The 18,858-nt window shown below is 47.5% G+C and overlaps 1 protein-coding gene across 2 annotated transcripts in view; it reads right to left on the reverse strand.

Annotated features, from left to right (window-relative positions):
- Nucleotides 1-6,049: 6,049 nt before the first annotated feature.
- LOC138468352 (solute carrier family 22 member 7-like) overlaps nucleotides 6,050-18,858 on the reverse strand; it is a 291,137-nt gene continuing 278,328 nt past the window's right edge. Inside the window, exon 10 of one of the 2 annotated variants that reach the window (XM_069608872.1) lies at nucleotides 6,050-6,760. In XM_069608872.1, coding sequence (XP_069464973.1) covers nucleotides 6,466-6,760 — 295 coding nt within the window. In that variant the 3' untranslated portion in view covers nucleotides 6,050-6,465. The remainder of the gene's footprint in view (nucleotides 6,761-18,858) is intronic. The other variant, XM_069608873.1, reaches the window with a different exon arrangement.

Here is an 18,858-nt window from a genome sequence, read left to right on the forward strand (position 1 = left end):
GGGTAAACGTATCAAAAATACCATAGCCTTTGTATCAACAACAAATCCCTGGAAGAACTGATAGAAATGATTACGTTAGAACAGTTCACCAATTCCTTAACCCCTTCTCTGCAAAAGGCTGTATTACAATTAAATCGACCTACGCTAGCCATGGCCATTGAAACTGCACAAAACCACTCGGATGCAGCCAAACACTTCCACTTGGTACATCAAGGTGAGGAACGGAAAGATTACACACCTACCCAATGTGCCCAACCTCAGGGAGTAGATAAACAAGGAGGGTCATATGAAAATCAAGGAATGTTCAAGGGACCAGGAGCAAGTGGCAGAATCATATTGGGACTTCCTTCAAATAGACCTCGATCAGCAGACCCTAATGGCAGCTGGGGAGTGGGATGTAGGGCTCCTTTGGTGGTTCTCTGATTGTATGGCAATATTTCAGATAATGATGATCAGATCTTGCCTGGGTTTCTGGGACCGAAATTGAGAGGATGCATAAGCTGTATAGAAATGAGAAGAGAATGGGAGGATCCCCCGTGCCATACAGATCAGAGAATCCCCCTGGCACATCCAGGATCATTTTAGGGCACCTACGAAGTCTTTCAGCAGAAGGTTATATCGCCCAGATATATTAGCTGACTTAGTTAAGGTCGAGGATTTGAGCTCTCATCGTAAGTGTCTAACGAAAGAACTGGATTCCCAGACTGCTAATTTAGATCTTACAGGATTTGCCACCCCTGAATCTTTACAAGGAATGGATAATACTTCCATGATAGGGGGGAAAGAGAAACATGCAGAATATTAAATATTGTCTTCCTCTGCTTTACAAGGGGGTTCTGGATCCAATAACTCTTTAGTAGTTCATACTGCCCATGTCCAGTGGTCTCACTTAAAGGTGAGTGTTTTTAAAGAGCTTCAACTATGTAACAGTCTTTCTGATCTTTTCTCTTTGGTGGACTTGTTAGAGGACTGTGATTGATGATCTGTGCCATCGTAGTGTGATTAATGCGACTCTGGCAGATGCACAACCTGTCCCAGTCGCTCCTCATCAGACTTTAAAAATTGACAATGCTTGCCAAGTTTCCATACAACTGGAGAGGGTGGATCAAGCCTCTCAAACCTTACTGCCGGGGGGGTTGGGGGGGGGGGGGGTGACCCTCCTACTAATGAAACTCATGAATCACTTGCTGATGCCACTAATGGGTAAATCCAGGAATTGCCTCTTATACTCCCTTTACTTGGCTATACACCTTGTGTAAAGTCTGCTAACCAACCTGTAGAGATGAGTTCTAAACTTATTCAAGTGACTTCTCAGAGTTTGCATATAAGAAAAGCACAAATGCCAATAATCAAGGATAAGAGTATACAAGCCTTCGCTAAAGGAACTTTGTTTTACAAGCATTGAGAAGCCTGTTGGAAAAGAACATAGAGAAGCTCTTCGTAATAAGGTGCTGGCATGGCATCGACAAAGAACGGGGCCGGGAGTTGTCAGTTCTTCTGATTTGAAGATACTACGTAGAATTGATCTAAACGAATGGTGCCCTCAATCAAATAGGGACTGTGTCCCCCTGGGTTGTGGGTCTAGCAGCTTACCGATGTACTTAAGCATGTGCCATTATTTTCCCAGAGGGTCTTCGAATTGTAATATGATACTCTGATGCCATCCTGTTTGAACCCGAGAGAAGTGTGACCATCATTTATTGATTTGTTTAAGAGAGGACTACTCCCATCCTGTGTTTGCCAACTGTTCCTTTATCGGATTGATCAATTTGCAGTAGGAGTATCTGTTGTTTCATTTTTATGTGATGTTTTGTTTTTTGTTATTGTTTGTGCTTGTGCCTCCGGGTCAATGGTGCGCGGTATAAATGTAACAAAGTAAAAGTAAAGTAAAGTTATACATATTCATTTACTCTTTCCACTAGGCTGACTCAAAGATCTCGTAATCTTCTGTTACTTTGCCTGCTGATCGTGTACCCCGGGTGTCTACCATTTCCTTTTGTTGAGCCCCTCTTGAACTGCTCCCCACACCCCCATCCTTTTCCTTGGACCCCCGAACCCTGCCCGCCCAACCCTGCATCATCTCGGCTGCCTGCCCACTGCCACCATGAAAATGGAAAAGGGACTTACTCCCTTTTCTAATTTTCCATGGTAGCACCCATCGCTTGTTGAGAAAATGTTTTCAGAGTATAAACACCCAAAGGAATCCCCTGGCGTGCTAACAGTGATAAACCCTTCTAGGGGCAGACAGGGTCAGTAAAGGTCCAGAGGCCCGGCAAAGCCCTTGCTGGGATGGTACCTGCTTTGGCCCCTTTGTCCGTCCCACTAGCATGGTTTCTCGATCTATTACTGCCAAAGGTATTTCTCCCGCGTCGAGAGCAAGTGGCAGCACTGCTTGACACTGTGTGGCTCAGAGCTTCTCTACGTGCACATTTGTTTCACGAGTGAGGAGCTATTACTTCGCTTTTTCATAAGGGCAAAGAGTCTTAAAGTGGACATATAAAAGATAGACAGGGTCAAAATAAAGACTTCTTCAGGTGGATATACACAAGAGAGACAGGGTCAAAATAAAGACTTCTTCAGGTGGACATATAAAAGATAGACAGGGTCAAAATAAAGACTTCTTCGGGTGGATATACACAAGAGAGACAGGGTCAAAATAAAGACTTCTTCAGGTGGATATACACAAGAGAGACAGGGTCAAAATAAAGACTTCTTCAGGTGGATATACACAAGAGAGACAGGGTCAAGATAAAGACTTCTTCAGGTGGATATACACAAGAGAGACAGGGTCAAAATAAAGACTTCTTCAGGTGGATATACACAAGAGAGACAGGGTCAAAATAAAGACTTCTTCAGGTGGATATACACAAGAGAGACAGGGTCAAAATAAAGACTTCTTCAGGTGGATATACACAAGATAGACAGGGTCAAAATAAAGACTTCTTCAGGTGGATATACACAAGAGAGACAGGGTCAAAATAAAGACTTCTTCAGGTGGATATACACAAGAGAGACAGGGTCATAAAGACTTCTTCAGGTGGATATACACAAGAGAGACAGGGTCAAAATAAAGACTTCTTCAGGTGGATATACACAAGAGAGACAGGGTCAAAATAAAGACTTCTTCAGGTGGATATACACAAGAGAGACAGGGTCATAAAGACTTCTTCAGGTGGATATACACAAGAGAGACAGGGTCAAAATAAAGACTTCTTCAGGTGGATATACACAAGAGAGACAGGGTCAAAATAAAGACTTCTTCAGGTGGATATACACAAGAGAGACAGGGTCAAAATAAAGACTTCTTCAGGTGGATATACACAAGAGAGACAGGGTCAAAATAAAGACTTCTTCAGGTGGATATACACAAGAGAGACAGGGTCATAATAAAGACTTCTGAAGGTGGACATACAAAAGATAGACAGGGTCAAAATAAAGACTTCTTAAGGTGGACATACAAAAGATAGACAGGGTCAGAATACAGACTTCTTAAGGTGGACATACACAATATCGACAGTGTCAAAATAACGACTTCTTAAGGTGGACATACAAAAGATAGACAGGGTCAGAATACAGACTTCTTAAGGTAGACATACAAAAGAGAGACAGGGTCAAAATAAAGACTTCTTCGGGTGGACATACACAAGAGAGACAGGGTCAAAATAAGGACTTCTTCAGGTGGACATATAAAAGAGAGACAGGGTCAAAATAAAGACTTCTTCGGGTGGACATACACAAGAGAGACAGGGTAAAATAAAGACTTCTTCAGGTGGATATACACAAGAGAGACAGGGTCAAAATAAAGACTTCTTAAGGTGGACATACAAAAGATAGACAGGGTCAGAATACAGACTTCTTAAGGTGGACATACAAAAGATAGACAGGGTCAAAATAAAGACTTCTTCAGGTGGATATACACAAGAGAGACAGGGTCAAAATAAAGACTTCTTCAGGTGGATATACACAAGAGAGACAGGGTCAAAATAAAGACTTCTTCAGGTGGATATACACAAGAGAGACAGGGTCATAATAAAGACTTCTTAAGGTGGACATACAAAAGATAGACAGGGTTAAAATAAAGACTTCTTAAGGTGGACATACAAAAGATAGACAGGGTCAGAATACACACTTCTTAAGGTGGACATACACAATATAGACAGTGTCAAAATAACGACTTCTTAAGATGGACATACAAAAGATAGACAGGGTCAGAATACAAACTTCTTAAGGTGGACATACAAAAGATAGACAGGGTCAAAATAAAGACTTCTTCAGGTGGATATACACAAGAGAGACAGGGTCAAAATAAGGACTTCTTCAGGTGGACATATAAAAGAGAGACAGGGTCAAAATAAAGACTTCTTCAGGTGGACATACACAAGAGAGACAGGGTCAAAATAAAGACTTCTTCAGGTGGATATACACAAGAGAGACAGGGTCAAAATAAAGACTTCTTAAGGTGGACATACAAAAGATAGACAGGGTCAGAATACAGACTTCTTAAGGTGGACATACAAAAGATAGACAGGGTCAAAATAAAGACTTCTTCAGGTGGATATACACAAGAGATCATAATAAGGACTTCTTAAGGTGGACATACAAAAGATAGACAGGGTCAAAATAAAGACTTCTTAAGGTGGACATACATAATATAGACAGTGTCAAAATAACGACTTCTTAAGGTGGACATACAAAAGATAGACAGGCTCAAAATAAAGACTTCTTAAGGTGGACATACAAAAGATAGACAGGGTCAGAATACAAACTTCTTAAGGTGGACATACAAAAGAGAGACAGGGTCAAAATAAAGACTTCTTACGGTCAACATGTAAAAAATATAGAAAGGGTCCAAATATAGACTTCTTAAGGTCGACATGTACACAATATAGACCAGGTTTTCCATGGGTCCCTCCCCCCCAGTTCCAAGGCCTTTTTTGATGATTTTGGTATTTCTCCATTCAGTGCCTTCTAACATTTTCTGTTTTATAAACCCCTTAAGTGCCATGGAAGAGGAATCTCGTCCTTGGCAACAGGGAGGTAATCCCAAGGACGAGATACCACGCCCTTGGCACTTAAGGGGTTAAGGTCGACATGTACAAAATATAGACCGGGTCAAAATAAAGACTTCTTAAGGTCGACATATACAAAGTATGGACACAGCCAAATTATAGACATGTAAGGTCGACATGTATTTTGGGCTGAGAGAGAAGTGAAATGAGAAATGGGGACGGGTGTCAATGGGCATGATGTGGATTTGGGGGTTGAAACGCCCCCATTAATAAAACAAGGCAATGCGAATGTAAGGGAAACATTGAGGGCCTGATTCATGGAAGTGTTTTATAATGGCGCAATCCCATAGGAAAACATTCCATGAATCAGGCCCATACGTGTCAGTCTGCATTTCTTCTAGGGTTGTATGTGGGAAAAGGTGTGGAAGGGGCAGGCAAAGGTCCTATGAGGTGAACCCCCATATTTAAACATGTTAATCCTTTAATCAAACAGTATTTCAGCATCTAAATGTGGACACATTTTTCATTTTAAAATAGACAGGTTGTACCCTGTAGCAAGTGGATCTTTCACTGTCTATTAACATAGGAACCTTTTGATGTAGATCAAAGATCATGCCACCTTACCTGGTTCAGGAGGTATGGCCTATCTCATTGACATCCCAAAATGTTCTAAGATAGTTTAAAGGTCAGCTCTCCCCGGTTATAAGCCCCAGGATCTTTTTTTGTAGATGTATTATAGATCTCAGACATGCCTTGAAGATACCAACATGTGTTATCTGCTCATGGTATGGAGCTAGTCAGACATCTGACCCACCACAGCGCATGCTGCCACATCGAAATCCAGCTGCCCTCCTTCACGCGGGGCATGAAAGACGTGGTCATGTCATGGCACAGTATGCCCAGGGAGACATGTGGCACACAGACTCACGCACATTCACTAGCTGGGCGGCATTGAATCAGATGCTGGGAGGCCAGTAATGGGTTATACGCTGACACAGGACAGACCGAAGGCCAGCTGCTGAAAACAAATAACACCTGACTTTTATTGCAAATCATTTCTCATTTATTTCTTCATGTACTGCTAGCTTTTGCTCCAAACTGGCCTATACATGTCTTCAAAAACACGAAGAGAAGGTGGGCTAAATTGCTAAATTGCGATCGAGTTGGGTTCATGATGAGGGATTGCACATGCGAGGAGGATGTACAGGAGAAAGGAGGTGAGGTAGGACTTGAAAATGCCCAACTTTTAGGAGCTGGTCTCTTACATCGCAAAAAGGGACGCATCCTCATTTTCCAAAATTGTTTTGATGGATCAGGTGTTGTAACTGAGTGAGGCACTTGCTCATTAATAAGGCGGCGCAGTGATCATAATGTCCCTGATAAAAGTGCATTAGATGTGACTGCTTGCTGTGGCTGGGCTCAAGTGACGTCATCTTTGGGCGACCTGCACTAAATGTCATTCCTCCTTGGTTTCCCAAGCTGCTTGGCTTTCACTGCTTCTGGAGATTTGCCCATACTTGGCCATCAAGTCCTTTGCAGGCGCTGGAATATTGTTGAAGTCCACTGCCTCCACTATCTGGATGGCGCCATTGGGATAACTGCTGTTCTCTGGAAAGGCGGGATCACTGGCTTGATTGCTTTGGTTTAAGAGTGCGGCACTCTTGCCGGGGCTCACTTCCTGGCACACATTGATCAGGGGGATCCCGTTCAGCTCCATGCCATCGAGGTAGGGACTTGAGGCATTCTTCAGTCTAGAGGTAAAAGAAAGTTGAAATTAGAAGAATGTGTATTGCTTGCAGCTTCATTTAAACATGTAGGCACAGGACGGGGATATATTGAGCGTGCTGGTATTGCGTGAGCATGCATGAAAGAGGATAACAAGACAGGAACCAGCGAGAATGTTGCATTCGGCAGATATAGTGGTACGTGGCAAGAGACCCATGATGGCAGTGTGAACCAGCAGGCATCTGTACTAGAAACTAAGAGCTCTTGCTACCTGCAGTTTGCTCAGGGTTCCTCTTCACAGCTGTCTAGACCCATCAGTCTGCACCCGAGCTTCTCAATTTCTCAGCTGGAAAGATAACCCTCATCCCTGCAGCAAGGATGACTATTCAGTACAATGCTAGCTGTTATTGTTAGAGGGTACCCCTGGAGCGGGAAGGGACATGGCTGGTGCACAGCCTATGCCAGCTGCTGATGACAAAGACCCCAACCTCTCTCTGACTGTGGGGTAAATCATTAGGCTCACCATACAGACGTCCCCTCAGGGATCATACAGTCCTCCAGGACATGGGACTCTTAAGCCAGTGTTCAGCGGGAGGCATTCATTGTGAACAAATGCTAAGGTCTCCTGGGCTTTAAAACAAACCCCCTTTTATCACCTTCTGAGTGCCCGGGGATGGTTTAAGGAAAGGTATTAGCAAGGCTGCTGATTGAGCTTTGCCTACACCAGCTCGACCCGTTAACTGGCCAACTCTGCTCGAGTGGGGCAAAGATCGGGTTTCAGGACGTCTTGTGTACTGATCCAAGTGGTCAATCGTGATCTTCAATGTGATTCTGGGACCAGAAGTCGCCAAGGAACAAGTGAGTCTTAAGAATGAGGTGGAGGGGAGCAGGGTTCCACTGGGCGGAGCAATGAGTGTGGGCAGATCTCACTCCTATTGAGGTAGGCAGCTGGGAGGTTCTGGGATGCCGATATTATGGGTCGGATCAGTTGATAGAGAGGGAAGAGATTGGAGATGGACGCTGGTGCCATGTTCTTTAGTACCTTCCAGACGAGGCATAGGGTTTCCAACCGCAGCCCCTGCCTTATTGGGGTTGTCTACGTGCTCCCCTGGGCACTATTGATACGGCCGGATGTTCACAGCCTAAAGGTGTTGCTGGTGGAATAGGTTTGTGCCGTGTGTAGGTTTTCAGTAGGGTAACCACGGAGCCACTATGAAAGGCGGGGAAGTAATCCTGAGCGATTCTGTGGCGCAGAGTCAATAGTGGCAAGATACGCCACCAGAACGCGCCCTGGACGACGGAAGACCGCCTGAGTGACCGTGGAATTTGATGAGTGAAAGTCAATTCATCCCTAATTTCTGCGCTTGTGATGTAGGCTTTGGTCCAGGGCTTTAAGGCCATCAAACAGGAGAGATCTGATTCCCCCAAGAGGAGAATGAACTGAACCGGTGGGTGGGAGGGTCGTCTTAACATTCCTTGCATTGCCCCCTTGCAGCCACCGCTCTTCCCAGGACCGGCTGGCAACCAAATGTTTGGCACAAGGTAGAGCACGGTTTCTATAGTCTGGGCTGTGCATAGAAACAGTTGTGGTCATGAAGGCAGGAGGGAAGGAAGCTGATTTCCATAGTTTCCTCTGCCCCTAAGTTAACCCCGTAAGTGCCAGGCTATTATGTAAGTCTATGCAAACATGACGAGCAATCTCGTCCTTGAGACTTGAGACTTATTAGGTTGTGTGCACTATCTGTACGCTGGCCATAGGGGACGCTATACAGAATGTGAGCCTGACACCGCTTCACATGATCTTCGATATCCCCTCTATTCCAGAGTAAACTGAGCCTCTAGCATCTGCTCCGCTGAGTGGGGACGGCCCTCATAGACCATCTTCCAAGATGGCGGCTGCTGCACTTACTCATGTGCCCTGAGCATGAAGGGCCTGCATCAGTAGTAGGAAGTTAGTGTTGGGTACTCTTTAACGCTTTCAGTGTCAAGTGGTCCAGCTACTTGTGAAGACCTTATGTGAGTAGAAGTACAGAAGAGGCAGACAGCACTGTCTGAAGGAGGCATGGGGCTTTTTTAAACATTAAAGTAATCATCGGTGGCTCTTTGGAGAATAGCAATACAACATAAGTAAATATGTAAATTAGGCTCCACAATGAGCAGAGAACAAACATGATGACTGACAGCTTCACATTGTTTTGCCATGGCAAGACCCTTTCTGAAAGAAAACGCATGGTCACATTCTATCATCCCACAACACTCTACAGTAGACAACATAACCAAACATCAAATTGCCGTCTAGGTCCATCTCTTTCTCGCTCTCTCTATCGCTAGAGTTTCGTGCATGTGCACCCGCGTGTTGATGTGTCATCACATGCAGAGTTCACAGCGTGTGTGCTGCAGTCTGTGCACATGGTCTTGTGTGCTTGTTTGTCAGGTACGGGCATGCATTTCAGTTTGCAGTGTGTACACATGTGTGTGGGCACACAGAGGTGTGGACACATGTTTGTAGGAGTGTGTACAGTTATGTGAACATACGTGGGGTGCATTTGTGCACATACAGGTTATGAGCACACATGCAAGGGTATGAGAACTCACAGAGGAGTGTATGTATGTAGAGTTGTGGGTGCAAACATGCGCTGGTAAGGGAGAATGAAGTGTGTGTGTGAGCATGCATGCGTGCAGGATTGTGTGTGAGCATGCACTTTTGTGCAGGTGTATGCATGTGTGCATGGGATTTAAAAACGCATCTGTAAAACGGCAAAGTCCTGTACAAAGAGGACACACCCAGGGGAACTCCAAAGGGCAGAAGTAGGGATGAGTGGAGTGATCAGCGATTGGGGGAACTCCAAAGGGCAGAAGTAGGGATGAGTGGAGTGATCAGCGATTGGGGGAACTCCAAAGGGCAGAAGTAGGGATGAGTGGCTTGATCAGCGATTGGGGGAACTCCAAAGGGCAGAAGTAGGGATGAGTGGAGTGATCAGCGATTGGGGGAACTCCAAAGGGCAGAAGTAGGGATGAGTGGAGTGATCAGCGATTGGGGGAACTCCAAAGGGCAGAAGTAGGGATGAGTGGAGTGATCAGCGATTGGGGGAACCACAAATGACATGAGTAGGGATGAGTGGAGTGATCAGCGATAGGGGGAACTCCAAAGGGCAGAAGTAGGGATGAGTGGAGTGATCAGCGATTTGAGAAGCTCCAATGGGCAGAAGTAGGGATGAGTGGAGTGATCAGCGATTGGGGAACTCCAAAGGGCAGAAGTAGGGATGAGTGGAGCGATCAGTGATAGGGGGAACTCCAAAGGGCATGAGTAGGGATGAGTGGAGTGATCAGCGATTGGGGGAACTCCAAAGGGCAGAAGTAGGGATGAGTGGAGTGATCAGCGATTGGGGGAACTCCAAAGGGCAGAAGTAGGGATGAGTGGAGTGATCAGCGATTGGAGGAACTCCAAAGGGCATAAGTAGGGATGAGTGGAGTGATCAGCGATTGGCGAGATGTTCTTTTAAGAGTAGGGATTTTAAGTCTATGGTGTTTAGGTCCTTCCTGATATGCAGGATAGAGGGGGACAGTCTTTTCTGTGATGGAGACTTGATCCAGAGACAGGCTGAATAGCAAAGAAGGCTGGTTTCCTGTTGTTTTCTCTCTTGCAGCTATTTGTTTCCAGCATGGACATGTGGTTTCTGGGGGTACCCTGGCCTGCGCAGATGGTGAGCTTCTCAGCTAAATGTGGTGTGAATAAACTGCTTGCTTGACAGTGTCGCCGGTGGAGCCCCTTGAGAAAGGCAATGAGGTGGGCACATTTTCTTAGTCCTATGAGGAGGCAAGCTGCAGTGTGCTGGATGGCTTTCAGAGGGGCCCAAGGTGGCATCTGTGGCGCCTGTGGGCAGGGCATTGCACCATCCAGGTGAGAGATGACCGGGGCAGGGAGAACTCTTCTGCAACCTGTGCCAGGGTGAAAGGTTGCTGAAAGCTGATTCCATGCTGCCAGCCAATTCTGCACTTGAGTATGTTTGGTGGGGTTCCCTAGGAGAATGAAATGGATCTTTGTAGTGTTGAGCGTCAGGTTGGTACATTCGATATCTAGGCTTGTAATGAGAACAGACAGTGCTTGAGTTGATGTATGTCACTGATGCAAGATCTGCAGGCAAAACTGTATGTCATTTGTGTGTTGGTGTATCTTGATGTCAGGGTTGGTGAGGAGTTCTCACAGAGGTTCTATGTAGTAGCGTAAGGTGAAAGGGGACAGGATGGAGCCTTGCAGAACTCTGCAGGTTACTGAGCATTGTTAGGATCTGTTGGGGCCCAACTGGACTAGTTGGTCTCTGTTGGAGAGGTCTGAGGCGAACCACTGCAGGGCTGTTCTGTCGAAGCTCATGCACATAGTAAGGACTTGAGGAGGTCTTCACGGTCAACAGTATCACAGGCTGCAGAGAGATCAATGAGACGAGTAAGCAAGGGCCTCCTTTGTCCAGGATGTATTGAGTGACATCAATTAGGTGTATGGTGGCAATGAGATTGTACTGTGTAATCCTGGATGGCGAAAGTCTTCTCGATTACTTTGGCAAAGAAAAGTCAATGCGTGATGGGGCGATAGTTGGCCAGGTCATCTGGGCCAAGTTTGCAGCAGAGCAAGAATCTGCCCCATTTTCGGGAAGGTGCCTTGTATGAGGGATGCGTTGATGATGTTGAGAAGAAGAGTCAGTGCTTCAACTTGGTTGATCTTCACAAGAGAACAGTGTATACTTTTTGAGGACTGCAAGACTGTTGGTCAGGTCTTCTGCAGTAATTGCCCTGAATTGCGGTCTGGTATGGGTAAGATATCAGTGGTGTGTTTGGAGCGGTCAATATGTCGCCCTTTTTGTCTGTGACGAAGCCGTTGTTGGTGTGGAATATGTGTGTGTGCGCGAATGTGTGTTCATGTGCATAGAGGTGCGAGAATGCAGAGGTGTATGTCAAATGGGTATGAGCATGTACACCAGGGTGTGAGCATGCTCACATGCAGGAGTGAGAGAGAACATGGAGGAGTGTGCACAGAGATGTGTTTCTGTGCATGTGTGTGACTGTACAGAGGCGTGTGTGTGTGTGTGTGTGTGTGCAGGTGTGAGCCTGAGTACATTAGACGAAAATCATGTATGGGGTTTGCACACATGTGAAGTTGCAGAGGTGTGTGCCATAGTATAAGCACATGTGCAGGGGTGTGTACACACATGCAACTCTACATGAATGCACGTAGCTATGTGCACATGCTCACACCTCCACCCACACACATAGACCCCTGCATACATACACACAGACAACATTCTGCATGTACACACAGATGTCCACACGTTCACACATCGATCTGCTTACACACAGACATCCCATGAGCTCCCATATACAGCTTTGCATGCACATACTTACACACTATCAACACACACACCTAACTGCGTGCACACACATCTCTCCATACACACACCTTCACATACATGCACACCTGCACAATTGGATTCAAACACCTGTGCAAGCTCATGCACCTCTGTGAGCTCACACACCTCTGCACACACACTCGTTTGTGTTTTTGCACATATGCTTGTACACGCTGTGTATGCATTCACACCTTCAAGTAATTCACACCTGCATGTGCATACACATCTGTGCGCACACTCACACACCTACATATCAAGCCCAATGTATTGCACACACACTCCAGTATAACCATCCATGATAATGCCCATACACACACACACTTATCCACAGTCACACATCTCCATGCATTCGCACACACCTCAGTGGGTGCAGGTGGGTGTGCATCAGTGTAGATCCATGTGCTCACACATCTGTCTACAGATACCTTTGCATACCTGCACACACACATCTTCATCCATGTACACATACATGCATATTTTCACCTCTGCATGCATGTGCAAATCGGCACACATACACACTTGTATATGCACACACTCACACATTTACATGCACTCATACACTTCCATATGACAATGCATTACTTACCGTAAAAGCATTTCTGATGGTTGTATCTGCTTAGATTCACATGCTGTGCATAGGTCCGACATCCAGTGGTCACTGCGGAGTATTGCATTTTGTTTTTCGTAGTCGAAAAGGGACGTCGACAAGGCGTGTCTGAAATACTATCCCTATAGTGACGTGCGTTGTACCCACAATCCCTCACGCGTCGAGGTCCCTCTGTTTGTATTTTTCTGCCCTGAGGGAGCCTTCTAGACGTGAGTGAGTACAGAAAAGAGAGATATAAAAGGAAGTCTATGTTCCTTCCATCCGAGCGGGGAGGAAGGGTGGGCGCATGTGAATCTAAGCAGATACAACCATCAGAAATGCTTTTACGATAAGTAATGCATTGTCTTCTGATGTTTGTTAATCTGCTTAGAATCACATGCTGTGCATAGACTAGCGAGCAGTACCCGGAGTTGGCGGTGGGTTATGAGAAGGAACAGTAGAGAAAAGATGTCTTAATACTGCCTGTCCCACCTGGGAGTCAGATCTCGAGTGTGCATCTAGACAGTAGTGTTTTGTAAAGGTGTGCACAGAACTCCAGGTAGCCGCTTTGCAGATGGACTCAAGGGGAACATTTGCAATGAATGCTATGGACGCCCCCGTGCCTCGAGTAGAGTGCGCTCTAGGCTTAAAGGGCAGTTCTCTCTTAGCAAGAGTATAGCAGAGAGTGATGCATTGAACAATCCATCTAGAAATAGTGGACTTTGAAACTGCATCCCCTTCTCTCCCTGCTGCCACCGAGACGAAGAACTGATTAGTCTTCCTCAGTGGTCTGGTTCTTTCCATGTAGAACATGACCGCTCTGCGCACATCTAGTGTGTGCAGACTCTTCTCTCCCCAGTTGGAAGGATTTTGAAAGAACGTTGGCAGTTCTATAGACTGGTTTACGTGGAATTTCGATATGAATTTCGGAGCAAACCTTGGGTGCGTGCGTAGAACCACCTTATCTCTGTGAACTGTAACGAAGGGGTCTAGAACAGAAAGAGCCTGTAGTTCACTTACTCTCCTGATGGAGGTGATAGCTATTAGAAAAGCAGTCTTAAGATGCTTTGTGCATGGGTTCGAATGGTGAGCCCATGAGTCTGGTAAGTACCACGTTAAGGTCCCATCCGGGAGCTGGGTCAGCTATCGGGGGGTGTATTCTCTTTACTCCCTCCATGAAGGCCTTTATAACAGGGATCTTCCACCACGACACTTTGAGTTGGGAAGTGGTGTATGCAGAAAGTGCCGCTAGGTGGACTTTAATGGAATTGAACACTAGACCTGAATCCAATAAGTGGGTCAGGTATAGAACAATATGTGTGGGAGAGCAGTCAGTCGGGTTGATGCTTTTTCCTCTGCACCAGATGACAAATCTCTTCCACTTGCTAGAATAGCAGTGGCGAGTGTTAGGTTTTCTGGCTTCCCTGAGGATGTCCATGCATCTCTGCGGGAGCTGTAGATGTCCGAATTCTATGATCTCAAGAGCCAAGCTGCTAATTTCATGTTCTGGTGGCATGGATGCAGAGTCCTGCCCTTGTCTTGTGACAGCATGTTGTACGGGCAGGGGAGTTTCACTGGGGGAGATAGAGACATCTCCATCAAGTGAGCGAACCATGGCTGTCGGGCCCACATTGGGGCCACCAGTATCATGGTCACTTGTTCCTGGTGCATCTTGTGCACCACCTTGTTAAGAAGGGGAGTCGGGGGAAAAGCGTAAACAAATTTCCCTGACCATTGCATCGACAGACCGTTCCCCTTGGATTGGTTCTGGGGGTACCTGGAGGCGTAACTTTGGCATTGTGAGTTCTCCAGGATTGCGAACAGGTCTATTTCTGAGAATCCCCATTGTGTGAAGACGTCGAAGACGATGTCTTCGTGCAGTCGCCATTCGTACTCTTCGGGCAGGGGGAAATCTCTGCTGAGTTTGTCTGCCAGCAGATTGAGTTCCCCTGGTACATGTTGTGACAGTAGGAACATGTTTTGTTTGAGTGCCCACTTCCATATATTTTGGGCCAGTTTGGACAGTCCTGGAGAGTGGGTGCCCCCCTGCTTGTTGATGTAGTACATGGCTGTGGTGCTGTCTGTAAGGACCAACACAGTCTTGCCTTGTAGGTGTTTCTGGAAGGCTTTTAGCGCCTTGAACACAGCTAGTAGCTCCAGTAGATTTGTGTGTTTGGATGCTACGTTTGGAGTCCACACTCCGTGAGCAGTCTGATGGGATAGGTGAGCCCCCCATCCTGTGAGGGATGCGTCTGTGGTTAGAGTGGCTTCCGCCGCAGGTGTGGCAAAGGGTTTCCCTCTTTCCAGGTTTTCCTTTGTCCACCACCGTAGCGAGAGAACCAAGGCCTGCGAGACCATCACTAGATCGTTCCATAGTCCGCTGGCCTGACACCACTGGCTGTTGAGCCACTCTTGCATAGGGCGCATGCGCAGGCGCGCGTGAGGTACCAAATAAATACACAACGCCATCATGCCGAGCAAGCGCATTGCTTTGCGTACCGTCACCTCTCGACCGGTCACATATTGAGGGATCTGAAACAGCATGTTTTGGACCCTCTCGTTGGAGGGGAAGACGAGGCCGTCCTTTGTTTGAATTAGAGCCCCTAGGAATTGTTTGATTTGGCTGGGGTCTAGGCTGGACTTCTTTTCGTTGATGGAGAAGCCCAACTGGAACAAAAGGTCTACAGTCTTTTGGGTATTGGAGAAGCATGTTTCGTAAGAATCCCCTGTTATGAGCCAGTCGTCGAGGTAAGGGTAAACTGGGATGGACAACCTGCGCAGGTGGGCCGCTGCCACTGCCAGTACCTTCGTGAATACCCTTGGTGCCGATGCTATGCCAAAGGGTAGCACTCTGAACTGGTAGCGTTTGCCCTCTATCATGAACCGGAGGTATTTTCTGTGCGCTGGCAACATTAAAATATGAAAGTATGCATCTTTCATGTCCAATGTTGTCATGTAATCTCCCTGTGATAGCAGTGGGATCACTTCCTGTAAGGTCACCATACGAAACTTCTGGGGTTTGATAAACTTGTTCGCTGGGCGCAGATCTAATACAGGGCGCATGGTTAGATCCTTTTTGGGTACAAGGAAGTACACTGAATAAATACCTTCCGTTACCTGAGATAGAGGCACGACCTCTATGGCTCCTTTTTCCAGCAGTTGTTGTACTTCTTGGAGAAGGATGGCAAGGTGTTCCGGTGTCATGCGTCGTCCCCTCGGGGGTCTGTATGTTGGGGAACCGTTGAATTCGATGCAGTATCCGTGGGCTACGGTGGAAAGTACCCAGCGGTCTGACGTTATTTCCTCCCATGCTGGAAGAAAGGATGTTATCCGGCCCCCGACCGGTGTTGCATGGGAGGGGACGCAAATCTTCGCGTCACTTGGTGTTGTTGGGGGCTTGGGAGCCTCCGGGGGTGGACCCCCGACCTCTCCCTTTGCCACGGCGCTGGCCTCTTTGGCTGTACTGCCCACTATTGGTCTGGTAATTGGTGGCAGGGTACTGTTGCTGCTGATTCTGCTGTTGGCGTTGGCCACGAAAAAAGCGTTTGTTGCCATAGCCGCGTCCGGTAGTGGGCTTAGAGATCTGGTCAAGAGTTTTGATAGTATCGAACTCTTTTTTAGCCATCTCCAGAGCCTCATCCACCGCTTTCCCGAAGAGGTTTGAGTCTTCAACAGGTTTATTTATTAAAAACGCCTGTGTCTCCGGTTTGAACCCTGAGTTGCGCAGCCATACATGGCGTTTTAGGAGTATTCCCTGAACCAGGGAACGTCCCGCTGTCTCTGCAGCATCCAGAGAGTTCTTTACAATACTCTGGTTGACCTGGGTTCCTTCGCCAATAGTTGATAGCAGGCGTGTATGTAGTGATTCCGGCGCTTCTTCGGCGTCTTTGCGCAGTTTGGCCCACTGCGCGTCCGCGTAGCTAGCTAGCAAAGAATTGTTGTTCGCAATTCTTGCCGAAAAGGCAGCCGAGGATGTGACTCTCTTTGCAAGGGCATATAACCTCTTGCCCTCCTTGTCAGGTGGTGCCTCGCTGGTGGACAGCGGCACCCCTGCCCTCTTCCTTGTATTAGTTACTACAAGGGAATCCGGAATGGAATGTCCCCTGATGTACAGCGGGTCTGAGGGTGAAGGAGTGAAAAGTTTTTCAATTCTTGGATTAACTCCTCTGATTAGTGCGGGTGTGGATAGCAAAGGGATGATTCTTCTCTTCACTGAAGCGAGGAGGGGAATGGTCTGGCTGACCGGGGGTTTCTCCTTAATTACTCTTTCCACAAAGTCTATTTCAGGAGAGATCTCCCCAGTGTCCAGTTCGAAATGTGCTGCTGCTCTGCGCAACAGGGCATTAAATGTGGGCTGATCGTCAATAGGAAACGTGTTTCTAACAGGTGAATTGTCAGGAGGATTTAGGTTCAGGACATCAGTGTCCGAATATACTGATGGGGATTGCCAGGGATGAGAAGGTCCTTCTTCTGGATTTTCTCCGAAGCCTTCTCCTACCATGTCTGGGCTGTCTTCCAGACCTTCCTCCTGGTTCTGTCCCTCTTCATCGTCCACAAATTCATCCTCCTCCTCCAAGTATTGTTCCTCACCAGTGAGGTCATACACATTATGGAAATCTGAGGCTGTGTCCTGCTGGGGATTAAATAGTCTCGGATATTTGGCCCTGGGGTACTCCTGAGGCCCTTCTCTTGTTCTCTTGGGAGTAGGAGGGTTCTGGGTCTTCATAAACCTCTCCATTCTCTCCATGCAGAGATGGAGCCTTTCCATGGTTTCATGGGGTACCCCTGAGCGGTCTAGCGGGGGAAAATTAGTGTCATCTAGCTGAAAATGGCTCGACCTCTCCCACAACGTCGAGGAAAGTGTCCCGTCGCCTTCCGAAAAGCCTTCCGGTGTGCTGGGGTCCCCCCGACTGAAGGGGGTAGTCCCTGTCTTTCTTCGGGCTTTTTCGGCGTGTCTTTCGACCTTTGCGTAGCGCTCGACGTGTCTTTCGGCATACGCTTCTGGGCGTCGGCTACAACGATCCTCGCCAAGCTCTCTGTGACTCGTTTGTCAGCGGAGGGCTGTGGTTTCGACGTTACGGGTGTCGATCGTTCTACGGCGGCGTGCGCTCTCTGCTGGTGCGCGCCGGCCGATGGTTTGGGGCGGCGCCCTTATTTGCCGAAAGCCCAGTCGCTGGTCGCGGCTGCAGTTGCGAGAGGGGCTTCGAACCTGAACGGTCCAAGGAGGCCGCCGGTGGAACCTGCGTCTCCTTGGGCGCTGATGCTTTCTTCGTCTTCGACGAAGAAGAGCCATGGGTTGTGTGCTTATGTGTGGTATCGTGTGCGTCAGTGTCGCCGGGGTGTTCATCCCCATAAGCAGGGCGTGAGCCGAGCCCGTCGGGGCCGGGGACAGACGACGAAGAGCGCGAGCGCTCTTTAGAGGGTTCTGCGACTTCCGTAGCGGAGCTCGTGTTATCACGTTCCTCGTCACTGTCGGTGGTAGCAGCGGCGGGTGAAGAATCGGCCATCGACATAGCGTAGGCCGCCCACCTCTTGACCCTACGGTCTTTTAGAGTCTTTGGCTTAAGAAGCCGACAAGCCGTGCAACCCTCCTCTTTGTGATCGAGGGGCAAGCAGCGGTTACACCGTGAATGCTTGTCCTTCCAAGTAAACTTGCCCTTGCAAAGCGGGCAAAACCTAAAGGGTGTCCTCTCCATAGCCGAGGCAATAAATCGTGATAACGACCCCAAGGGAAAGGAAGGGGAAAAGGAAAGGCATTCTCAGAAAAGAACCAGAGATGTCCCACGACCCCACTCTCCCTACTGTATTTGGCCTGCGAGGCCAGGCCACGTGTTCGGCAACGCCGAAGGATCTCCTCCGCTCGTCCCCTCCGTCGAAGATCTTGCTCGGCGGAGACAGCTTCACAACTGCGTCGAGGGAGGGATCGATGTGTTATATATTAAATAGGAAAACGACCAAAGGTCGAGGAGATGAAATCTGCAATGTCTCTCGAGGAGCTCCGCGTAAAGGCGACCAGTAGCTGGGCGGAAAAAAACAATCTGAGGGACCTCGACGCGTGAGGGATTGTGGGTACAACGCACGTCACTACAGGGATAGTATTTCAGACACGCCTTGTCGACGTCCCTTTTCGACTATG

Source organism: Ambystoma mexicanum, chromosome 4q (genome assembly GCF_040938575.1).
Source record: "Ambystoma mexicanum isolate Mex_15411 chromosome 4q, UKY_AmexF1_1, whole genome shotgun sequence".
Lineage (NCBI taxonomy): Eukaryota > Metazoa > Chordata > Amphibia > Caudata > Ambystomatidae > Ambystoma > Ambystoma mexicanum.